Source organism: Salvelinus fontinalis, chromosome 16 (assembly GCF_029448725.1).
Source record: "Salvelinus fontinalis isolate EN_2023a chromosome 16, ASM2944872v1, whole genome shotgun sequence".
Taxonomy (NCBI): Eukaryota; Metazoa; Chordata; class Actinopteri; order Salmoniformes; family Salmonidae; genus Salvelinus; species Salvelinus fontinalis.
Window position 1 is genome coordinate 52,834,556 of NC_074680.1, and position 26,753 is coordinate 52,861,308.

Here is a 26,753-nt window from a genome sequence, read left to right on the forward strand (position 1 = left end):
ACGTTCCATCTATGTCACCAGTTTTTTTAAGACGCTGATATTGCTGAACAATGGAGTATACAGAAAATTACAGATGTCCATGCAAGTACTGAATTTTAAATCAACCTAATAATCTTATGTGATCGTTCACGTAAATGGAGATACATTTGGGCAGAAAATAAATTGTAATAAGTGTCACATTTCTGATCATTTTTGATCTGTGGTCGATTAGTTTCACTTCAGAAGTAAATACGTTGCGTAAACCAGACCCTCTCAATCGAGAGGTTAAATCGATGTCAGCCCTCGCTGTCGTCCAATAAGTGTTGTATCAACCGGACTAAACTACGCTGTGAAGATGTTTTTAACTTCTGCAATTCGATCTGTTGTATCGCAAACGGTATGGTTATAACAATGTACTTATGTTAAGCTAACATTATCAGTTAAGAATCATTACGTTTTATGAGAATTTAATGAAATATGTTGCATGACACTTGACAAGGACAAGCGGCCTAGCTAGCGGACTGGCTAGCTAGCTAGCTAGCAGCTAGCTACACCAGCCAATGTTACACTTTCATTAGAGTAATGATTTAGTCAAATATTAATATGAACAATAATGATGATTGAACGATTGTGAAAATATATATTGTCCTTGTCAGTTCGCTAGCTAAAGCTTCCTGACTGGCTAACTAGCTAACTGAGTTAGCCAGCGTAAAAGAGCCTTACATAGTTTTCTGGCTTACTAGTAAACAAACATACACTGTTCCTTGGCTAGTTAGCTTCACGGCTACCTTGCAACTTCGTAATCGTTTTGAATCACACTGGTCGTAATTATAACTGGTGCTGCGTTCCCCATACTGCCAAAATGTCCTGTTGGTATTGCAGTCTTTAATAAATTAGTTTTGGGTTGGTATTTAATAGAATCAAACCTTATGCACACATTAACATCCTTCTTCTCTGTCTCTTGTTCTGTCAATGGTCCATCTTCTCAGTCCAGGCAGGTCAGGAGTCTGCACCAGTCCGCTGCCAGAGCTGGAGCTGGGGGCATCTTTGTGGTGAGTGCTGCTGTGTAGGATCTGTAACCTCGCTGATTTCAACCAGACGTTTCATCAGAGAGCTTAGTCAGAAAGCCTTACTGTACTATATCCTTAATGTGACTAGCCTCAGAAGCCCAGGCTTCTTACCACCCAAGACGAGATTTGGATGTATGACACCACAAGGCTCGTCTGGGTACCAGTCTCTTTAGCTAACATTCCACTCCTTGCCATTCCTGTCATTTGCCAAAGAGACTGGCGTTTCGGCAATCTTAACGTTCAATATGCAGACGTATTTACGGCACAGTTGTTGATTGCTGGTTGGATATTTTCCATGACAACATTATGGAATATAGGGTGTGTGCAAATTTGGTGCAATATAGAAAAGGATAATTTTAAGAACAACAACAAACAATAAACCTATGATCTGCTGCGATAATTCCATTGTGAGAAGGCAGTGTCAATACAAGATCATGTTGTTCAATGTGCCTAGAGAGGACTCCGTAATGAGAGAGAAATCATAAAAAATATTAGCCTACAAGATTCAATTGAGCTACGTTTACTTCAGTTGCATCCTATAAATGAAGGAAAAGAAACGGAAATTGGCACCTGTCGTCATTCCTCACATGTACTTCAGAAAGTATTCACACCCCTTTACTTTTTCCGCATTTTGTTATATTACAGCCTGAATTTAAAACGGATTAAATTTAGATTTTTTTGGAGTCACTGGCCTACTACACACAATATCACATCATGCCAAAGTGGAATTGTTTTTAGATATTTTATTTTTTTAACAAATTAATTATATGAAAAGCTGAAATGTCTTGAGTCAATAAGTATTCAACCCCTTTGTTATGGCAACAAGTCACATAATAAGTTGCATGTACTCACTCTGTGTGCAATAATGGTGTTTAACAAGATTTGTGAATGACTACCTCATCTCTGTACCCACACACATACAATTATCTGTAAGGTCCCTCAGTCGAGCAGTGAATTTCAAACACAGATACAACCACAAAGACCAGGGAGGTTTTCCAATGCCTCACAAAGAACGTCAACTATTGGTCAAATAAAAAGAGGACATTGAATATCCCTTTGAGCATAGTGCATTGAGTTAGCAAGGACGCCTGTATCTTTGTCATGACTGGGTGTATTGATACTCCATCCAGAGTGTATTAATTACACTCTGGATGGTGTATCAATACACCCAGTCATGATAAAGATACAGGCGTCCTTCCTAACTCAATTGCCGGAGAGGAAGGAAACCACTTCTCCTGAATACATGTTATGTTTGGGTCAAATCCAATACAACACATTACTGAGTACCACTCTGCATATTTTCAAGCATAGTGGTGGCTGCATCATGTTATGGGTATGCTTGTAATCGTTAAGGATTGGGACGTTTTTCAGGATAAAAAAAAAATACTTCATGGAGCTAAGCACAGACAAAATCCTAGAGGAAAACCCTGGTTGTCTGCTTTCCACCAGACACTGGGAGATGAATTCACCTTTCTGCAGAACAATAACCAAAAACACAAGGCCAAATCTACACTGCAGTTGCTTACCAAGATGGCATTGAATGTTCCTGAGTGGCCTAGTTACAGTTTTGACATAAACCTGCTTCAAAATCTATGGCAAGACCTAAAAACGGTTGTCTAGCCAACCAATTTGACAGAGCTTGAAGAATTTTGAGAAGAATAATGGGCAAATGTTGTACAATCCAGGTGTAGAAAGCTCTTAGAGACTTACCCAGAAAGACTCACAGCTGTAATCGCTGCTAAGGGTGCTTCTACGAAGTATTGACTCGGGTGTGAGTACTTGTGTAAATATGAGAGTGCATTCGTAAAGTATCCAGATCCCTTCACTTGTTCCACATTTTGTTACATTACAGCCTTATTCTAAAATGGATTAAATACTTTCCCCCTTCACACAATACCCCATAATGACAAAGCAAAAACAGACATTTTTACAAATGTATAAAAAACAGAAATACCTTACTTGCATAAATATTCAGACCCTTTATTATGAGAAACATGGGAGAAACAAACGTACAGTCAATAACACAATAGAAAAAGTCTATATACAGTGAAGTAAGGCAATAAATAGGCCATAGTAGCGAAGTAATTACAATTTAGCAATGTGCAGAAGATGAATGTGCAAGTAGAGATACTGGTGTGCAAAGGAGCAAGAGGGTAAGTAATAATATGGGGATGAGGTAGTTGGGTGTGCTATTTACAGATGGGCTGTGTACAGGTACATGATGCTGATGCTTAAAGTTAGAGAGGGAGATATAAGACTCCAGCTTCAGTAATTTTTGCAATTAGTTCCAGTCATTGGCAGCAGAGAACTGGAAGGAAAGGCGGCCAAAGGAAGTGTTGGCTTTGGGGATGACCAGTGAAATATACCTGCTGGAGCGCATGCTACGGGTGGGTGCTGCTATGGTGATTAGTGAGCTGAGATAAGGCGGGGCTTTACCTAGCAAATACTAATAGATGACCTGGAGTCAGTGGGTTTGGTGACGAATATGTAGTGAGGGCCAGCCAACGAGAGCATACAGGTTGCAGTGGTGGGTGATATGGGGCTTTGGTGACGAAACGGATGGCACTGTGATAGACTACATCCAGTTTGCTGAGTAGAGTGTTGGGGGCTACTTTGTAAATGACATCGCCAAAGTCAAGGATCAGTAGGATAGTCAGTTTTACGAGGGTATGTTTGGCGGCATGAGTGAAGGAGGCATTGTTGCGAAATAGGAAGCCGATTTTAGATTTAATTTTGGATTGGAGATGCTTAATGTGAGTCTGGAAGGAGAGTTTACAGTCTAACCAGACACCTAGGTATTTGTAATTGTCCACATATTCTAAGTCAGAACCGTCCAGAGTAGTGATGCTAGTCGGGCAGGAGGGTGCGGGCAGCAATTGGTTGAATAGCATGCACTTAGTTTTACTAGTATTTAAAAGCAGTTGGAGACCACAGAAGGAGAGTTGTATGGCGTTGAAGCTCCTTTGGAGGTTTGTTAGCACAGTGTCCAAAGAAGGGCCAGATGTATACAGAATGGTGTCGTCTGCGTAGAGGTGGATCAGAGAATCACCAGCAGCAAGAGCGAAATCATTGATATATACAGAGAAAAGAGTCGGCCCGAGAAGTTGCTGCAGGGGGTGCTGAGATGTTGCCCTTTCAGAACATCAGCTGTTTGGATTTGGGTGAAGGAGAAGCAGGGGGGGCTTAGGAAAGTTTCTGGGTGGTGCAGAGCAGTTGGCAGGGGTAGGGGTAGCCAGGTGGAAAGCATGGCCAGCTGTAGAAAAATGCTTATTGAAATTACCGATTATTGTAGATTTATCGGAGGTGACAGTGTTTCCTATCCTCAGTGCAGTGGGCAGCTGGGAGGAGGTGTTCTTATTCTCCATGGACTTTAGTGTCCCAAACCTTTTTGGAATTAGTGCTACAGGAAACAAATTTCTGTTTGAAAGAGCTAGCCTTAGCTTTCCTAACTGACTGAGTATATTGGTTCCTGACTTCCCTGAAAAGTTGCATATCGCGGGGGCTATTCGATGCTAATGCAGAACGCCACAGGATGTTTTTGTTCTGGTCAAGGGCAGTGAAGTCTGGGTTGAACCAAGGGCTATATCTTTTAGTTATATATTTTTTTAAATGGGGCATGCTTATTTAAGATGGTGAGGAAAGCACTTTTGAAGAGCAACCAGGCATCCTCTACTGATGGGATGAGGTCAATATCCTTCCAGGATACCCGGGCCAGGTTGATTAGAAAGGCCTGCTCGCTGAAGTGTTTTTAGAGAGCGTTTGACAGTGATCAGGGGTGGTCGTTTGACCGTGGACCCATTACGCACGCAGGCAATGAGGCAGTGATCGCTGAGATCCAGGTTGAAGACAGCAGAGGTGTATTTAGAGGGCAAGTTGGTCAGGATGATATCTAAGAGGGTGGCCATGGTAACGTATTTAGGGTTGTACCTAGTAGGTTCCTTGATAATTTGTGTCGGATTGTGTCGGGGTACAGATCTGGGGAAGGGAACCAAAACATTTCTGCAGCATTGAAGGTCCCCAAGAACACAGTAGCCTCCATCATTCTTAAATAGAAGAAGTTTGGAACCACCAAGACTCTTCCTAGAGCTGGCCGCCCGGACAAACTGAGCAATCGGGGGAGAAGGGCCTTGGTCAGGGAGGTGATCAAGAACCTGATGGTCACTCTGACAGAGTTCCAGAGTTCCTCAGTGGAGATGGGAGAACCTTCCAGAAGGACAACCAGCTCTGCAGCACTCTACCAATCAGGCCTTTATGGTAGAGTGGCCAGACAGAAGCCATTCCTCAGTAAAAGGCACATGACAGCCCCTTGGAGTTAGCCAAAAGGCACCTAAAGGACTCTCTGACCATGAGAAACAAGATTATCTGGTCTGATGAAACCAAGATTGAACTCTTCGGCCTGAATGGCAATCATCACATCTGGAGGAAACCTGGCACCATCCCTACGGTGAAGCATGGTGGTGGCAGCATCATGCTGTGGGGATGTTTTTCAGCTGCAGGGACTGGGAGACTAGTCAGGATCGAGGCAAAGATGAATGGAGTAAAGTACAGAGATCCTTGATGAAAACCTGCTCCAGAGCGCTCAGGACCTCAGACTGGGGCGAAGGTTCACCTTCCAACAGGACAACGACCCTAAGCACACAGCCAAAACAACGCAGGAGTGACTTCAGGACAAGTCTCTGAATGTCCTTGAGTGGCCCAGCCAGAGCCCGGATTTGAACCCAATCTAACGTCACTGGAGAGACCTGAAAATAGCTGTGCAGCAACGCCCCCCCATCCAACCTGACAGAGCTTGAAGATCTGCAGAGAAGAATGGGAGAAACTCCCCAAATACAGGTGTGCCAAGCTTGTAGCATCATACCCAAGAAGACTCGAGGCTGTAATCACTGCCAAAGGTGCTTCAACAAAAGTACTGAAAACGGTCTGAAACGGTCTGAATACTTATGTAAATGTGATGTTATTTTTAATACATTTGCAAAAATGTCTAAATCTGTTTTTTTGCTTTGTCATTATGGGGTATTGTGTGTAGATGGGTGAGATAATCTATTTAATCCATTTTGAAGTCGGGCTGTAACATTTTGGGGGTAATAAGTCGAGGTGTCTGAAATATTTAAGGAGACACTATGCTAATCATCATGTCTGTTTAAAAATATAAGTTATTCTAATTTCAGTTATATTATTTGTCCATCCTCTCTTATTAACAGATTAAGTCCAGACTGGATACTTTCGGATAAACTTTCTGAATGGAGAGAATTAGTGAACTCACAAACCCTAAAAGGACCCGTCCGTCAAAGACACCAGAACAGCTCAGATGCAATTCACATTTCTCCTTTCCTAAAAACTTATTCAAAACTTAGGCTCACCTTCAAATCTAGGCTGTAGCCAATCAGAAAGTAGGCCTAGGCTACATAATAGCATAATGCTATTATAATGTAGCCTATCAAATTATTTGACAAGGAAAGTTAAGGTGGAAGAGAGACAGCTATAGTATTACTAAATATGTTGGTTATGTAATTATTGGCCCAATATTTATCATACATCTCTGCTGGCGCTGGCATCTCCTGTCTCCTCATTCTCTCTGTATTCATCTTATTGAAGCGGTAGTCCCAGAAGTAGCAATATGCATTGAGTGGACAAAACATTAGGAACACCTTCCTAATATTGAGTTGCACCCCCCTTTTTGCCCTCAGAACAGCCTCACTTCGTCGGGGCATGGGACTCTACGGGGTGTTGAAAAGCGTTTCCACAGGGATGCTGGTCCATGTTGACTCCAATGCTTCCCACAGTGTCGAGTTGGCTGGATGTCCTGTGGGTGGTGGAACATTCTGGATACACACGGGAAACTGTTGAGTGTGAAAAACCCAGCAGCGTTGCAGTTCTTGACACAAACCGGTACGCCTGGCACCTACTACCAAACCCCCGTTCAAAGGCACTTAAATATTTTGTCTTGTTCATTCACCCTCTGAATGGCACACAATCCATGTCTCAGTTGTCTCAAGGCTTAAAAATCCTTCTTTAACCACCTGTCTCCTCCCCTTCATCTACACTGATTGAAGTGGATTTAACAAGTGACAACAATAAGGGATCATAGCTTTCACCTGGATTCACCTGGTCAGTCTGTCATGGAAAGAGCAGGTTTCATGTTGGTTACTAATTTTGAACAAAACCAAAATATATATTTGAGGAAAGAAGCACCTTGCTCTTGCTTGCTGGATATACAGCGTTCACAATGAACTGGCGGGGAACTTTTGAATGGCGAGAACCTCTCTGGTGTGATCCCATTGGCTGGTGGTCAAAATGCAATAAACAGGAACCCTCTGTTCTGCCCAATGTTTATGTTTACAATCAAATTGATGAAGGACTTTGTTTTCCTATCAGTATTTTAATTTGCATAAACATTGTGATTTGGAGGATAGCTGTGAGGGTTATCAAATCCTCTGATCTTCTCGCTTATTAATGATAGAATGTTCATATTTGAAGATTTCCCGAAAGGCTAGTCTCTTTGGCAAATTACAGGAGAGGCAAGGCGTGGAAATGTAAAGGCTGAACAGAGACCGCAACCATTGGTGGAAAAAGTACCCAACTGTCATACTTGAGTAAAAGTAAAAAATACCTTTTTTTAATAGAAAATGACTGAAGTAAAAAAAAAAAAAAAGTCACCCAGTAAAATGCTACGTGTGTAAAAGTATTTTGTTTAAAATAATAAAGTATAAATCATTTCAAATTCCTTATTAAGCAAACCAGATGACACCGTTTTATTTTATTTATTTACAGAAAGCCACGGGCACACTCCAACACTCAGACATAATTTCTAAATGAAGCATTTGTGTTTAGTGACTCCTCCAGATCAGAGGCAGTAGGGATGACCAGGGATGTCCTCTGTTTAGTGAGTCCACCAGATCAGAGGCTAGAAGGGATGACCAGGGATGTTCTCTGTTTAGTGAGTCCTCCAGATCAGAGGCAGTAGGGATGACCAGGGATGTCCTCTGTTTAGTGAGTTCACCAGATCAGAGGCTAGAAGGGATGACCAGGGATGTCCTCTGTTTAGTGAGTCCACCAGATCAGAGGCTAGAAGGGATGACCAGGGATGTTCTCTGTTTAGTGAGTCCTCCAGATCAGAGGCAGTAGGGATGACCAGGGATGTCCTCTGTTTAGTGAGTCCTCCAGATCAGAGGCTAGAAGGGATGACCAGGGATGTTCTCTGTTTAGTGAGTCCTCCAGATCAGAGGCAGTAGGGATGACCAGGGATGTTCTCTTGATAAGTGTGTGAATTTGACTATTTTCCTGTCCTGCTAAGCATTCAAAATGTAATGTACTTTTTGGTGTCAAGGAAAATGTATGGAGTAAAAAGTACATTATTTTCTTCAGGAATGTAGTGAAGTAGAAGTAGTCAAATGTAAAGTACAGATAACCCCCCAAAAACTTCTTAAGTAGTACTTTAAAGTATTTTTACTTAAGTACTTTACACCACTGGCTAACACAAGACTATGATGTGACTAACACTAGGAACCTTAAGTCAATATGACCATATCTCCAACAAGGCCATGGCTTGTTACGAACATGTTCAAGTACACTGTTGTCAAGGTCTGGCCTACTCAACTATATGAACCAGCCTTTCATACGCATTGCATCATGCAACTAGTGTTGGATGTTATATTAAAAAATATATATATATATTGCGATACTCTACTGTATATACAAATATATATATTCCGATACTCTACTGTGTATATACAAATATATATATTGCGATACTCTACTGTATATACAAATATATATATATATATATTGCGATACTCTACTGTATATACAAATATATATATATATTGCGATACTCTACTGTATATATATATATATTGCGATACTCTACTGTATATACACATATATTGCGATACTCTATATATACATATATATTGCGATACTCTACTGTATATATATATATATTGCGATACTCTACTGTATATACAAAAACAAACGATCTCCCCGTCACTAGATGTCATGTGTTAGTGGTTGAAACAACATCACGTGGTTGTTGCTTCTGCTCGGGTGATGGAAACATGGCATGGTAACAGTCCCTTGGCAGAGAGACATGTTATATTGTCTTAAGAGAACAGATTCAACTAAGCCCTTCCTACATGAGCTACAACCATGGCTTGTGCATTTTCACGATGACCATTTTAGCCAGATTTTAAAAATAGGATAGGAGTATTTACTGTTCACCAGGGGGCAGTGGCACATTCCCTGTAGTGCCAATATGGCTGCGTTTACACAAGGTGTGTAATTCAGAGATTTTTTTTTTCTTCACTAATTGGTGTTTTTGACCAATCACACATCAGTACTTTGTACACAATTGTTTTCAGAGCTGATCTAATTGGTCAAAAGACCAATTAGTGAGAGAAAAATTCTGAATTGGTCTTCCTGTGAACTCGGCTTATGTTGTTGGATACAGCACTCCTATTGGTGTAGACAGAGGCTATATCTCAATCGCCTTGGGCTTCTATGGGGGAGATTGTCCTTTTCCTGATGAGTTGGTAGCTTTACTAATTTGACATTTTTTTTAAACTAATACAATATGTTTTTAGTTTGGCAGGTACTGGTAGGACTGACTTCAATATAATGATTAATCTGCTGTTTTTCTTTCCACTGTAGCACAGAGACACACCTGACAACAACCCAGATACTCCTTTTGAGTTCACTGTGGACAACCTGAAGGTGAGTGGATGATGTCAGAGCATTATTATTTTAAAGAAAATGACTGCAAATCAAGACTAAACAACAAAAAAACGATTAAAAACAACGGTTTATTACAATGTTAAATCACATCAATTTCACAACTTTTAACTCATTTTTTTATGAAGGAAGCTTTTATAAACAATCACATTCTCTGTTCTTATCAACAAACCACATCATAATACCCTCACTAATGAAAATTGTTTGTTGTTTTAGAGGATTGATGCTATCATTAGTATGTACCCAGAAGGCTACAAGCAGGCCGCCACCATCCCCGTGTTGGACCTGGCTCAGAGACAGCATGGGTGGCTCCCCATCTCAGCCATGAACAAGGTAAATAAATCAATCAATATCCCGACTGAGGGCATCTGTTTGCTTCAGGATAGAGTATGTTAATCTGGTTTGCTTTTGTAGCAACATATTTTAAATAGACATAATCAGAATGGATGAGGGATGTGCTGATGTACATTTCTAGAACCATAGAATGACATAGAATCTCTATTTGCAGACCAGGGGCGTGATCAGTAGGCGACGAGCCATTTTAGAAACCCAGTTCATCATCCATTACAGGACTGGTTACGCTCAACTCAATGCTACACCTTTTGTTTGTTAATGAGCCTCCGTTTTTCCTCTCTTCTCCCAGGTGGCCGAGGTGCTTGACGTCCCTCCGATGAGGATCTATGAGGTAGCGACGTTCTACACCATGTTCCTGAGGCAGCCGGTGGGCAAGTACCACATCCAGATCTGCACTACAACTCCCTGCATGCTTTGCGACTCCGACAGCATCCTGGAGGCCATCCAGAACAAACTGGGTAAGAGAGCAACAGGCGGACCCAGACATGAAGGGGATCAAAGTGAAGATGGAAAAACAGATGTTGATTTTTTTTATTATTTTTTATTATTGTGTATATGACAGATGAACATGTGTCTCTGTGGCCATTTTGGTTTTTTGACCTCACATGGTGGGGTTTTATGATAGGCCAGTAGGAGGATGGGTTATTGGACATTTGGTTTGTGATGGGCCAGTAGGAGGATGGGTTATTGGACATTTGGTTTGTGATAGGCCAGTAGGAGGATGGGTTATTGGACATTTGGTTTGTGATAGGCCAGTAGGAGGATGGGTTATTGGACATTTGGTTTGTGATAGGCCAGTAGGAGGATGGGTTATTGGACATTTGGTTTGTGATAGGCCAGTAGGAGGATGGGTTATTGGACATTTGGTTTGTGATAGGCCAGTAGGAGGATGGGTTATTGGACATTTGGTTTGTGATAGGCCAGTAGGAGGATGGGTTATTGGACATTTGGTTTGTGATAGGCCAGTAGGAGGATGGGTTATTGGACATTTGGTTTGTGATAGGCCAGTAGGAGGATGGGTTATTGGACATTTGGTTTGTGATAGGCAACTCCGTTACATTCATTGTTTGATTGGGATAAAGTCATGCATAAAACGATGGAAGTGGCCTGTAGACCAAAGTCCTACTCATAGAATGGAGAGAGAAGGGAATATAGGATATGTTTGTTTTATTAACTGCTAGTAGTAGACACAAGATGCACTTCATGACCAAAAGTATGTGGACACCTGATTCCAAAATAGCCCCCGTTTTGCTGCTATAACAGCCTCCACTCTTCTGGGAAGGCTTTCCACTAGATGTTGGAACATTGCTGCTATAACAGCCTCCACTCTTCTGGGAAGGCTTTCCACTAGATGTTGGAACATTGCTGCTATAACAGCCTCCACTCTTCTGGGAAGGCTTTCCACTAGATGTTGGAACATTGCTGCTATAACAGCCTCCACTCTTCTGGGAAGGCTTTCCACTAGATGTTGGAACATTGCTGTGGGGACTTGCTTCCATTCAGCCTCAAGAGCATTAGTGAGGTCAGGCACTGATGTTGGGCGATTTAGGTCTGGCTCGTAGTCGGCGTTCCAATTCGTCCCAAAGCTGTTCGATGGGGTTGAGGTCAGGGCTCTGTGCAGGCCAGTCAATTTCTTCCACACCGATATCAACAAACCATTTCTGTATGGACCTTGCTTTGTGCACGGGGGCATTGTCATGCTGAAACAGGAAAGGGCCTAACCCCACACTGTTGCGACAAAGTTGGAAGCACAGAATCATCTAGAATGTCATTGTATACTGTAGCGTTAAGACTTCCCTTCACTAGAACTAAGGGGCCGAACCATGAAAAACAGCCCCAGACCATTATTCCTCCTCCACCAAACTTTACAGTTGGCACTATGCATTGGGGCAGGTATCGTTCTCCTGGCATCTGCCAAACCCAGATTCGTCTGTCGAACTGCCAGATGGTGAAGCGTGATTCAACACGCCAGAGAACGCGTTTCCACTGCTCCAGAGTCCAGTGGTGGTGAGCTTTACACCACTCCAGCTGACGCTTGGCATTGTGGTTTTAGGGTTGTGTGCGGCTGCTCGGCCATGGAAACCCATTTCATGACGCCCCCGACTAACAATTCTTGTGCTGACGTTGCTTCCAGAGGCAGTTTGGAACTCGGTAGTGAGTGTTGCAACCGGGGACAGGCGGTTTTTAAGCGCTATGCTCTTCAACACTTGGCGGTCCTGTTCTGTGAGCTTGTGTGGCCTACCTCTTCCTGACTGAGCTGTTGTTCCTCGACGTTTCCACTTCACATTAACAGCCCTTACAGTTGACCGGGGGGCAGCTCTAGCAGGGCAGAAATTTAACACGCTGACTTGTTGGAAAGGTGGCATCCTATGACGGTGCCACGTTGAAAGTCAGAGTTTTTCAGTAAGGCAATTCTACTGCCAATGTTTGTCTATGGAGATTGCATGGCTGTGTGGTCGATTTTATACACCTGTCAGCAACGATGTGGCTGAAATAGCCAAATCCACTCATTTGAAGAGGTGTCCACATACTGCTGTATATATAGTGTAGTTAGTCCACATACTGCTGTATAGATAGTGTAGTTAGTCCACATACTGCTGTATATATAGTGTAGTTAGTCCACATGCTGCTGTATATATAGTGTAGTTAGTCCACATACTGCTGTATAGATAGTGTAGTTAGTCCACATACTGCTGTATAGATAGTGTAGTTAGTCCACATACTGCTGTATATATAGTGTAGTTAGTCCACATACTGCTGTATAGATAGTGTAGTTAGTCCACATGCTGCTGTATATATAGTGTAGTTAGTCCACATACTGCTGTGTATATAGTGTAGTTAGTCCACATACTGCTGTATATATATAGTGTAGTTAGTCCACATACTGCTGTATAGATAGTGTAGTTAGTCCACATACTGATGTGTATATATAGTGTAGTTAGTCCACATACTGCTGTATATATAGTGTAGTTAGTCCACATACTGCTGTATATATAGTGTAGTTAGTCCACATACTGCTGTATATATAGTGTAGTTAGTCCACATACTGCTGTATATATAGTGTAGTTAGTCCACATACTGCTGTATATATAGTGTAGTTAGTCCACATACTGCTGTATAGATAGTGTAGTTAGTCCACATACTGATGTGTATATATAGTGTAGTTAGTCCACATACTGCTGTATATATAGTGTAGTTAGTCCACATACTGCTGTATAGATAGTGTAGTTAGTCCACATACTGCTGTATAGATAGTGTAGTTAGTCCACATACTGCTGTATATATAGTGTAGTTAGTCCACATACTGCTGTATAGATAGTGTAGTTAGTCCACATACTGATGTGTAGTTAGTCCACATACTGCTGTATATTTAGTGTAGTTAGTCCACATACTGCTGTATATATAGTGTAGTTAGTGTGTCCCAAAAAAGATAATGAAGAATGGCTGAAGGCTATAGTCTATAGATGTGTACTGTTCTTCTGTCCTGCTGTGAGACTGTTCATTACTGCTCGGCACCAGTCAAGTTCAAATAGGGTAAACCATATTATCTGTCACATTACGATTTTGTTACCAATCGACAATGGCTGTCAATCGTCGTAGATAGATGATGCTATTGTAATATCGCCCAACCCCCGTGTACGCAACAGTAATGGATTGTTTAGAGTCGAGCATTTAAGCTAGCTTCGGAGATCTAGGAGAACTAAGAATCAATAAAAAAAAAAAATCACTACTTAACGATGATCGCTAAACCTACTGTCAATTTTCTTGTGAATATGAAGTCGGTTCTTGTGCAGTGTCTAGATGCTGGGTTCCAGTCGGTTTCTGCTCTCTTGTCAACTCTTTATCCAATTGTCATGCAGAACATGTTTGGGTTGACAATAGCACAAACTGATCTGGGATCAGTTCACCAATCCTTCCATCAGATCAGTCTTAAAAGCCTAAACATCTTCTTCCTCCTCCTCCCTCAGGCATCAAGGTAGGAGGGATGACGTCAGACAAGATGTTCTCTCTAATAGAGGTGGAGTGTCTTGGTGCCTGTGTTAACGCCCCCATGGTCCAGATCAACGACAACTACTACGTGAGTATACTATATCTGGGAATGGCCAAGAACCTCACCATGGGGCCTCCCGGGTGGCGCAGTGGTCTAGGGCACTGCATCGCAGCGCTAGCTGTGCCACCAGAGACTCTGGGTTTGACCGGGAGGTCCGTGGGGCGACGCACAATTGGCCTAGCGTCGTCCGGGTTAGGGAGGGTTTGGCCGGTAGGGATATCCTTGTCTCATCGCGCACCAGCGACTCCTGTGGCGGGCCGGGCGCAGTGCGCGCTAACCAAGGTCGCCAGGTGCACGGTGTTTCCTCCGACACATTGGTGCGGCTGGCTTCCGGGTTGGAGGCGCGCTGTGTTAAGAAGCAGTGCGGCTTGGTTGGGTTGTGTTTCGGGGGACGCATGGCTTTCGACCTTCGTCTCTCCCGAGCCCGTACGGGAGTTGTAGTGATGAGACAAGATAGTAACTACTAACAATTGGATACCACGAAATTGGGGAGAAAAAGGGGGTAAAATAATAAAAAATAAAAAAATACTTATGTGCCGATTCAATATGTATTGAGATTCAATACTGATTTTTTTATTGCGATTCGATGTTCCAAACAATATTGCTCACCATATGTCTGAACTGGTTTTATGATGTCAGGATGGTTTTACTGGGTAAATAGACTGGTTTTATGATGTCAGGATGGTTTTACTGGGTAAATAGACTGGTTTTATGATGTCAGGATGGTTTTACTGGGTAAATAGACTGGTTTTATGATGTCAGGATGGTTTTACTGGGTAAATAGACTGGTTTTATGATGTCAGGATGGTTTTACTGGGTAAATAGACTGGTTTTATGATGTCAGGATGGTTTTACTGGGTAAATAGACTGGTTTTATGATGTCAGGATGGTTTTACTGGGTAAATAGACTGGTTTTATGATGTCAGGATGGTTTTACTGGGTAAATAGACTGGTTTTATGATGTGTCAGGATGGTTTTACTGGGTAAATAGACTGGTTTTATGATGTCAGGATGGTTTTACTGGGTAAATAGACTGGTTTTATGATGTCAGGATGGTTTTACTGGGTAAATAGACTGGTTTTATGATGTGTCAGGATGGTTTTACTGGGTAAATAGACTGGTTTTATGATGTGTCAGGATGGTTTTACTGGGTAAATAGACTGGTTTTACGATGTCAGGATGGTTTTACTGGGTAAATAGACTGGTTTTATGATGTGTCAGGATGGTTTTACTGGGTAAATAGACTGGTTTTACGATGTCAGGATGGTTTTACTGGGTAAATAGACTGGTTTTATGATGTCAGGATGGTTTTACTGGGTAAATAGACTGGTTTTATGATGTGTCAGGATGGTTTTACTGGGTAAATAGACTGGTTTTACGATGTCAGGATGGTTTTACTGGGTAAATAGACTGGTTTTATGATGTCAGGATGGTTTTACTGGGTAAATAGACTGGTTTTATGATGTCAGGATGGTTTTACTGGGTAAATAGACTGGTTTTATGATGTCAGGATGGTTTTACTGGGTAAATAGACTGGTTTTACGATGTCAGGATGGTTTTACTGGGTAAATAGACTGGTTTTATGATGTCAGGATGGTTTTACTGGGTAAATAGACTGGTTTTACGATGTCAGGATGGTTTTACTGGGTAAATAGACTCGTTTTATGATGTCAGGATGGTTTTACTGGGTAAATAGACTGGTTTTATGATGTCAGGATGGTTTTACTGGGTAAATAGACTGGTTTTATGATGTGTCAGGATGGTTTTACTGGGTAAATAGACTGGTTTTATGATGTCAGGATGGTTTTACTGGGTAAATAGACTGGTTTTATGATGTCAGGATGGTTTTACTGGGTAAATAGACTGGTTTTACGATGTCAGGATGGTTTTACTGGGTAAATAGACTGGTTTTATGATGTCAGGATGGTTTTACTGGGTAAATAGACTGGTTTTATGATGTCAGGATGGTTTTACTGGGTAAATAGACTGGTTTTATGATGTCAGGATGGTTTTACTGGGTAAATAGACTGGTTTTATGATGTCAGGATGGTTTTACTGGGTAAATAGACTGGTTTTACGATGTCAGGATGGTTTTACTGGGTAAATAGACTGGTTTTATGATGTCAGGATGGTTTTACTGGGTAAATAGACTGGTTTTATGATGTCAGGATGGTTTTACTGGGTAAATAGACTGGTTTTACGATGTCAGGATGGTTTTACTGGGTAAATAGACTGGTTTTATGATGTCAGGATGGTTTTACTGGGTAAATAGACTGGTTTTATGATGTCAGGATGGTTTTACTGGGTAAATAGACTGGTTTTACGATGTCAGGATGGTTTTACTGGGTAAATAGACTGGTTTTACGATGTCAGGATGGTTTTACTGGGTACATAGACTGGTTTTATGATGTATTAGGATAGTTTCATTGTCTGAATATGGATCTGCTTTGTGATGTGTTGCTGCCCTCTTGTGTACAGGAGGACCTGAGTCCTAAAGACATGGATCAGATCATCGATGAGCTGAAAGCTGGAAAAGTCCCTCTGCCTGGACCCAGGTATGAATGTCTATCGCCTCGTATCATATTTACAGTCCTGTGTTTTGCGCGGCATAGTAATATTTTATCCTTTATTTTAAAATGTAAGCAATTGACTGAGGATGGTGCTAGACCATCTGACAAAGAATTTGGGAAATTTGATGAAAAACCTTTTAATTTTTTAAAAATAATGTTTTAAATCCAGTCATGTCACATGATTGCGAGAAACACAGGGCCCTAACTCGTATACAATGTAACAGCATGTTGTTCAGCACTGAACTGTGTCGACGACATAGTACCGGACTGGTGCCTATCCATACAATGTAACAGCATGTGTTTCTTGTCTAGCAGTGAACTATGAAGACTAACGTTTTGACAAACACTGGTGCTTTTTACAACCGGTTGATCGTTGAATCTAGCAAAGAAATTGATAGAGATCTAAGTAAACTATTGTTTCGTGTGTGTGGTGCATTCGGAAAGTATTCAGACCCCTTCACTTTTTCCACATTTTGTTACGTTACAGCCTTATTCTAAAATGGATTAAATTGTTTCCCCCCCCAATCAACACACAATACCCCCATAATGACAAAGCAAAACACATGTTTTTAGAAATGTTAGTACATTTATCATTAAAAAAGATCACATTTCCATAACTATTCAGACCGTTTACTTAGTATTTTGTTGAAGCACCTTTTGGCAGCGATTACAGCCTTGAGTCTTCTTGGGTATGACGCTACATACAAGCTTGGCACATCTGTATTTAGGGAGTTAATCATTCTTCTCTGCAGATCCTCTCAAGCTCTGTCAGGTTGGATGGGGAGTGTCGCTGTACAGTTATTTTCAGGTCTCTCCAGAGATGTTCAAGTCCAGGCTCTGGCTGGGCCACTCACGGACATTCAGAGACTTGTCCCGAAGCCACCCCTTCGTTATCATGACTGTGTGCTTAGGGTCGCTGTCCTGTTGGAAGGTGAATCTTCGCCCCAGTCTGAGGTCCTGAGCACTCTGGAACAGGTTTTCAGCAAGGATCTCTTTGTACTTTGCTCCGTTCATCTTTCCCTCGATCCTGACTAGTCTTCCAGTCCCTGCCGCTGAAAAACACCCCCACAGCATGATGCTGCCACCACCATGCTTCACTGTAGGGATGGTGCCAGGTTTCCTCCAGACGTGACACTTGGCATTCAGGCCAAAGAGTTCAATGTCCTTGAGTGGCCCAGCTAGAGCCCGGACGTGAACCCGATCTAACATCTCTGGAGACCTGAAAACAGTTGTGCAACAACGCTCCCCATCCAACCTGAGAGGATCTGCAGAGAAGAATGGGAGAAACTCCCCAAATACAGGTGTGCCAATCTTGTAGCATCATACCCGAGAAGAATCGAGGCTGTAATCGCTGCAAAAGGTGCTTCAACGAGTAAAGGGTTCTGACTACTTATGTAAACATTAATAAAAACCAGTTTTTGCTTTGTCACTATGGGGGTATTGTGTGTGTATATTGAAGGGGGGGGGGGGCAATTTAATCCATTTTAGAATAAGGCTGTAACATAACGTGGAAAAAGTCAAGGGGTCTGAATACTTTCTGAATGCCCTGTATAATTATTTTAACATCTTCCTCTTTTTAACTACAAAACATAAACATGCTGTTTTCACATTTGTTGATGTTTGGGGGTCGTGCTGGAAATTAATATAAAGGAGAACTTTTTTGTTGTTGTTGACATTTCCTAAATGTAAATAATTATTTGTTATTCATCTTCCAGGAACGGCCGTTTCTCCTGTGAGCCAGCAGGTGGACTGACATCTCTGTCTGAGCCTCCTCCAGGACCTGGTTTTGGCGTCAGAGCTGATTTATAAACACCTGAACAACAGTACGCCCAGGACTAACTTCACTAGGATGTTCAAAGTGTATGAACTTCATAATAATAATGTAAATAAAATGTCCATTTAATTGTGCTTTTGGTGTCTGACTGTGTCAATTTGTATTTGAGCTCATTAGAAGATATCCTTGCTATTTTCTTTGGCATAAAGTTAAATCTAGGTTGAAAATGAGCACTGATTCATAGACCTACTGTATATATGAACAGCACCTTATCGCTTATATAGTGCACTACTTTTGACCAGGGCCCATAGAGCTCTGCTACACAACTATTTTCAGGTCTCTCCAGAGATGTTCGATCGGGTTCACGTCCGGGCTCTTGCCCGGGCCACTCAAGGACATTCAGAGACATGTCTAGTGCGCTACATAGGGAGTATGTTGGACGTACATCTATATAACATGGGGGGGGGAGACCTCTCTCACTAGGATGTAAAGTGGAGCATTTATAATAATGTAAATAAAATACCAATTTAATTGTTCTTGGTGTTGCATTGATTCTGTGTGTCAGGTGAGATTTAAAGACTTGCTAATTATCTCTTGACAATAAATGGATACATACACACAGCAGTATTTACCTTAAAATGGAGGTACCATTCGTTAGAAACAGCCGAGATTACATTCAAGGCATATTTTACAAAAGTTAATCTCCTTTAAAAAATAACCTGAGAATAGGATACCATATCAATCTGTCCGCTGCTACATCTCACACAGCAATACAAACAACTTGATTTATTTTATCGAGAGCGAAATTGAACTACTGAGGGTAAAGTAAAATGCATGTCAAACACTTCTGCAATGTAAAACCTACAGTTGCGATGCAGTGCCTCTTTAAGCAGATAGCCTTGACAGATATGGTGCAATGCCCTCATGTTCAATACCATGCCAATGATAACCTAAACCCTACCCCAACAAAGGCCCCTCTATGTTACAACCGCCTCTCATCTCCATTCAAGCCCGGATGCTGATGGCTCGTCGCCGTGTATAAACCACTGCCCCTCCCCCCTCTCAGATTTTAAGCTTGTTTTCTTCCGCAATGTAATATCCCCCCCCCCCACCGCGCATGCGCTTTAATAGTCATCTAATGCAAATATCACTGCGCCACGACAATCCAATGTAGCTAGAGCGGCAGGAATGATGCAATACATTTACGGAACTAGTACACAAGTCTATACATTCAGTTACATAAAAAAAAAAAAAGTATATTGAAACAATTTACAAGAGAGGACGTTTCCAAATGCACTAGTCTGATTACCTTGTGTTATTTCTTCATCCGACATGATCGAGAACATTCCCACCGGCCGCAGAGTCGAGCGGAAAAGATGACGTCACCGCCTCTCTCTCCCTCTCCTATGGCACTCACAAGGTTCAACAAGCAAAACATACTCACCATTCCGGTGTCTATTAAACGGAATATAAAATACCACTACAAATGTGCATGCTACCCTAACGAAGGTGTTTAATGGTGCCAAAGCCTTTCTATCCGTTTTAGAAATGGTTTAAAATGAGGTAAATCTGCTTGACATAGCCCCATTATCCAGCAGACGTATACCCGTTTTTTTTTTTAAAGCTCGGCAGGGCTAAAGTGGACCACATGACTGCTCTCCGCCAATGGGACAGACGTTTGCATGTTTTGCTGGGCTTTTCTTGGAGACGGACGGACTGGGGATGTTTTCAAACCCAGCAATACAACTGGAAAGAGACGTCACACAGTCGTAGGCTAGCTACTGTTCATGTTGAGTATTTAGGAAAATTCCTATTTATACTTACGTTGTTCGTATTCATGGCTGAACACGAATGAGCAAGCGGAACCCAAAAGCATTGGAAAAGGTAAGCAGAAAGTAAGATTTTTTTGTTTGTTTTTTTATTGCCAATGATCAGAACCCAGTTAGCCATCTGGCTAGTTGGTGAGTTAGCAAGGTAGCTAACTTTGACGTAACTGCGTTCAAAGAATGTAATGTTGTGACACAGCGGGGTATGTCATGTGCTTTAGATACACATTTGTATGACCTTTTCTATTTAGTTACAGGCATTTTATTGTGGTTACGTTGCTTTTGCGCAGAATAATATGGAGAATTGTAACGTGTGTTGCTAGTGTCGAGGGCAAAACTGTTTGACAACTGCCTAGTTAGCTAGCGTCAGCTAGCCAATGTTCATAGCGACGCGTAACTAGCTAACACAGGAGAGGGGAAAACGGTAATGGGCCATTCGCCTCAGCGGGCTTTTGTTTTATATTGACTTGTTTTGTTCTCTCAACGTATACATTTAAGACTTCAAAACCGTTAAAAAAAAATGTTCTCTAAACATACCATGCTGCACAGTAAATTGACCAACTAATGTTGGCAAGTTACGTTACGAAACAAACTGGCTAGTCCTTTTAAGGTGGCTAAGCTAGCTCACATTACAATAATAACGTAACGTAGGGCATGCTATTCTCTGAATGCTAGCTAACGTTCTCCTTTAGTTAGCAAGCTAACTAAAATCGCTGCAATTCTGTCCATATGCTTTTATTAAAATATTTGCCACATTGTATCTGTAATGTGCACATTGTAGCAATAATGATTTGCAAAGCCACTGCACAGTCAAACGTGCGCTATCTGACACCTTACAGGCGTCAGCAGCAGCTAGCCAAGAATCTGGGGGTGTGTTGTGGATGGTACAAAGCTCTGTGTCTGTGGTGTGACCGTCCTTCGCTCTGGAAACCTTTTGTCTAAAGGACGTATCAAGACATATAGACATATACTCACTCAGATCCTACGCAAAAGCAAGCTACCAGTGCAGATGTATAGTTGAAAATGACTTCAGACCATTCTCGTTCATGACAATGACAGAAGAAACTCCTTTTACAGGATTATAACCACAATGGGTGCTGAATGAACTGTTTCCATGAAGCATGATGAAATATCAAATCAAGGGCGATTTCATTTCTACCCTCCCATGCTGTTGCAGTATTTTGTAAACGCCTAATATCAGTACAATTCAGGTTGGAATTGATATCACACTATTGTTTTCAGTGAGGCGGCAATGATAACACTGAATCTATGAATAGAGTTTCAAATAGGCCTACATTTGATTTAAAAATTCAATTTTATATATAAAATCATATTTCTTACTAAATATGTCTTGAACCCTACCCTAAATAGTAAAAGCATAGCAAACATTTGTCTAATAAAGAACTTAATTACAGAAAGCATAGTGAATAAACCTAGGTTTTCAGTCTTAATCACAAACATGTTGAAAACCACTACTATTCCTATATACTAGTCCTATATATTTTACTTGAAGAATTTGCTGACACCATGAACTGTCATTTATTTGGCTCAATTACAGAATTCTGGGTTGAATGTCAAACGTGGCGCTAATCAATATACTAAAATAAGTTCTGACCCTGACTTCAATGATCATGTCATTACATGTATTTAGTAGTCACGTGCCTTCTTATTTATCTTACTGTAATAGCCTAGCCTACCTAATATTTAGTACCAACCTACGCCATGGCATTCAATACGAGGACCACAAGACCAAGGTCCTTTCCGACTCCTCTTCTAGACCACAAAACATCAGCACTTCTCAACAACCATTGACTCAATGACACTGAACTAAACACAACAAGTATCTCCTGGTTCAAGTGCAGCTGCTGGACAAAGATCGACACGAGGGGAATAACAAATACAAGGATTTCTAGTAGCCTACTCACTCCTATACTCCGACCAGTCATTTGTTAACTTTGGCACTCGGTTTCGATCTTGTATGAAAGGATCAAGATCTATGCTCCATTTTTATTTTTTTTGTCAAGATTACGCTGCAATTGGACTTGTTTTAGAGATTCTGATGCAGTGACTTGCAGTTTTATGAAGCAATTCACATACTTTTTAATAGCAACCATATCACCTAGTCGACGTACGTCCCAGTTTGACATCTCCGTTAATCCAGAAGTTTTAGTAACGACCAGCAAGCAATGGCAATTACTTGCAATGCGTCTTGGACTCTGACAATGAGTATAATACCATGTTTTGGGCTAATTGGGTTATTAATTTATAATTTAATGCCTTCAATATCATGAGTAAAACTGACATTTTTTAAATTATAGCTTTCACCTGATTATGAAATAACTGATAACAGCTTTTACAATAGCAGAAACTCACCTGTAGCACTGCTATTCAGGGCCTTGTAAGGAAAGGATGGCATTTGTACGCCATGCTCTCCTGAAGCTTAGCTCGCCGACCATGGCTCTTGCAATGCCACTATAGTGGGTTTGATTCTCGGGACCACTCGTACATAAAAAAATTATGTACTCATGACTGTAAGTTGTTTTTGCATTAAAAAAAAGCATACATTTATATTAATAGGCATACACTTATTATACACCAGATTTTAAGCCTCACTCAGAAGTGGACTAATGCTGTTCCTGTGGAAATGGGAGACAAGAACAAAGCGACTATGGTTTATAAGTGTTGTGCTGTTTCTACTCAGTACATGGTCTTACACCAGCTAGGGCTAGGAATGACCAGGGACCTCATGACACGATATTACCACGATATTACCACGATACCTAGGTGCTGATTTTCTATATGTCTTGCAATTCGGTACTGTGATTTTTTTGTTTATTTAATTTATTTATTGCCATTTGATGTTCCAAACATATTGCTCACTGTATGTCTGCTACAGAGGAACAAGAAACCAATGAGAAAACAACAAGTTTTGCCTCCCGGGTGCTGCGGTGGTCTAGGGCACTGCATCGCAGCGCTAGCTGTGCCACCAGAGACTGGGTTCGCGCCCAGGCTCTGTCGCAGCCGGCCGCAACCGGGTGGTCCGTGGGGCGACGCACAATTGGCCTAGCGTCGTCCGGGTTAGGGTGGGTTTGGTCGGTAGGGATTTCCTTGTCTCATCGCGCACCAGTGACTCCTGTGGCGGGCCGGGCGCAGTGCGCGCTAACCTGGTAGCCAGGTGCAAGGTGTTTCCTCCGACGCATTGGTGCGGCTGGCTTCCGGGTTGGAGGCGCGCTGTGTTAAGAAGCAGTGCGGCTTGGTTGGGTTGTGCTTCGGAGGACGCATGGCTTTCGACCTTCGTCTCTCCCGAGCCCGTACGGGAGTTGTAGCGATGAGACAAGATAGTAATTACTAACAATTGGATACCACGAGATTGGGGAGAAAAAAGGGGGTAAAAAAAAAAAAATAATAATTATAAAGAGAAAACAACTAGTTTTGATCAGTCATGGAAATAAGTGGTGAAAACAAACAGGCTCCCTATTTTAAAAAGATGGAGAACAAGCTATGAAGGAACAAATAATGCCGTTTTAGTATCGATTTCCCCCGCACACCTGAACATAATGGTGACCTACTCAGGGGTCTTTCCCTGTCATATTTACCCACACCTACCATATATCTGTTTACATACTGACCCATGTGTTGGTAGTTTGGATACCTCAGATGTCAGTGTGAGGTAGTTTTGACTCCACACACGTCAGTGTAAGATAAACCTAAGTGTAGGTACTCTTGGCTGTAGCCAAAGGATGTGTTTACACATGCAGCCCAATCTTGATCTTTCTTTGGACAAAATATCTGATCTGATTGGTAAAAAATACCAATTATTGGCAAAAGATCAGAATTGGGCTGCAATGTGTAAACAAAACCTAAGTCCATTCACCTGATGATGGAATCCCATTGTTCCACTAACCCACCTACATACTCAATTGTTGGTTTTTGTCAAGTAAATGCATACATGGATGGATTACTAGACAAGTCCACCACCACCACAGTAGTAAATCTCTACAGTGCTTCTTGTAAACTAATAAATGGGTCAGCGTAGAGCCCTGGCAGTAGATCTTCAAAATGGTCAGCAAAACGACTGTGTGTGTACGAAGCCACTGTGTGTGTGTACGAAACCACTGTGTGTGTGTACGAAACCACTGTGTGTGTGTACGAAACCACTGTGTGTGTGTACGAAACCACTGTGTGTGTGTACGAAACCACTGTCTGTGTGTACGGGAACAAAACCACTGTGTTTGTGTGTGTACTAAACCACTGTGTGTGTGTACGAAACCACTGTGTGTGTGTACGAAACCACTGCGTGTGTGTACGAAGCCACTGCGTGTGTGTACGAAACCACTGTGTGTGTGTACGAAACCACTGCGTGTGTGTACGAAGCCACTGTGTGTGTGTACTAAACCACTGTGTGTGTGTACGAAACCACTGTGTGTGTGTACGAAACCACTGCGTGTGTGTACGAAGCCACTGCGTGTGTGTACGAAGCCACTGTGTGTGTGTACGAAACCACTGTGTGTGTGTACGAAACCACTGTGTGTGTGTACGAAGCCACTGTGTGTGTGTACGAAGCCACTGTGTGTGTGTACGAAACCACTGTGTGTGTGTACGAAACCACTGTGTGTGTGTACGAAGCCACTGTGTGTGTGTACGAAGCCACTGTGTGTGTGTACGAAACCACTGCGTGTGTGTACGAAACCACTGTCTGTGTGTACGGGAACAAAACCACTGTGTTTGTGTGTGTACGGGAACAAAACCACTGTGTTTGTGTGTGTACGGGAACAAAACCACTGTGTTTGTGTGTGTGGGAACAAAACCACTGTGTTTGTGTGTGTGGGAACAAAACCACTGTGTGGGAACAAAACCACTGTGTGGGAACAAAACCACTGTGTGGGAACAAAACCACTGTGTGGGAACAACCACTGTGTGGGAACAAAACCACTGTGTCTGTGTGTGTGGGAACAAAACCACTGTGTGTGTGTGTGTGTGGGAACAAAACCACTGTGTGTGTGTGTGTGTGTGTGTGTGGGAACAAAACCACTGTGTGTGTGTGGGAACAAAACCACTGTGTGTGTGTGTGTGTGTGTGTGTGGGAACAAAACCACTGTGTGTGTGTGTGGGAACAAAACCACTGTGTGTGTGTGTGGGAACAAAACCACTGTGTGTGTGTGTGGGAACAAAACCACTGTGTGTGTGTGTGGGAACAAAACCACTGTGTGTGTGTGTGGGAACAAAACCACTGTGTGTGTGTGTGGGAACAAAACCACTGTGTGTGTGTGTGGGAACAAAACCACTGTGTGTGTGTGTGGGAACAAAACCACTGTGTGTGTGTGGGAACAAAACCACTGTGTGTGTGTGGGAACAAAACCACTGTGTGTGTGTGGGAACAAAACCACTGTGTGTGTGTGGGAACAAAACCACTGTGTGTGTGTGGGAACAAAACCACTGTGTGTGTGTGGGAACAAAACCACTGTGTGTGTGTGGGAACAAAACCACTGTGTGTGTGTGGGAACAAAACCACTGTGTGTGTGTGGGAACAAAACCACTGTGTGTGTGTGGGAACAAAACCACTGTGTGTGTGTGGGAACAAAACCACTGTGTGGGAACAAAACCACTGTGTGGGAACAAAACCACTGTGTGGGAACAAAACCACTGTGTGGGAACAAAACCACTGTGTGGGAACAAAACCACTGTGTGGGAACAAAACCACTGTGTGGGAACAAAACCACTGTGTGGGAACAAAACCACTGTGTGGGAACAAAACCACTGTGTGGGAACAAAACCACTGTGTGTGTGTGTGTGGGAACAAAACCACTGTGTGTGTGTGTGTGTGGGAACAAAACCACTGAGTGTGTGTGGGAACAAAACCACTGTGTGTGTGTGTGTGGGAACAAAACCACTGTGTGTGTGTGTGTGTGTGTGGGGGGGGGAACAAAACCACTGTGTGTGTGTGGGGGGGAACAAAACCACTGTGTGTGTGTGGGGGGGAACAAAACCACTGTGTGTGTGTGTGTGTGTGTGGGAACAAAACCACTCTGTGTGTGTGTGTGTGTGGGGGAACAAAACCACTGTGTGTGTGTGTGTGTGTGGGAACAAAACCACTGTGTGTGTGTGGGAACAAAACCACTGTGTGTGTGTGTGTGGGAACAAAACCAGTGTGTGTGTGTGTGGGAACAAAACCACTGTGTGTGTGTGTGGGAACAAAACCACTGTGTGTGTGTGTGGGAACAAAACCACTGTGTGTGTGTGTGGGAACAAAACCACTGTGTGTGTGTGTGGGAACAAAACCACTGTGTGTGTGTGTGGGAACAAAACCACTGTGTGTGTGTGTGGGAACAAAACCACTGTGTGTGTGTGTGGGAACAAAACCACTGTGTGTGTGTGTGGGAACAAAACCACTGTGTGTGTGTG

The 26,753-nt window shown here is 42.2% G+C and overlaps 1 protein-coding gene across 1 annotated transcript; it reads left to right on the top strand.

Moving 5' to 3' along the window:
• The first annotated feature begins 240 nt into the window (after positions 1-240).
• Positions 241-18,654, top strand: LOC129813337 (NADH dehydrogenase [ubiquinone] flavoprotein 2, mitochondrial-like). The gene is made up of 8 exons (XM_055865702.1): positions 241-376; positions 969-1,031; positions 9,696-9,758; positions 9,993-10,109; positions 10,420-10,588; positions 14,099-14,208; positions 16,660-16,736; positions 18,467-18,654. Exons 1-8 carry the CDS (start codon positions 335-337, stop codon positions 18,558-18,560), a joined length of 735 nt encoding a protein of 244 aa, XP_055721677.1. The 5' UTR covers positions 241-334; the 3' UTR covers positions 18,561-18,654.
• Positions 18,655-26,753: the final 8,099 nt, after the last annotated feature.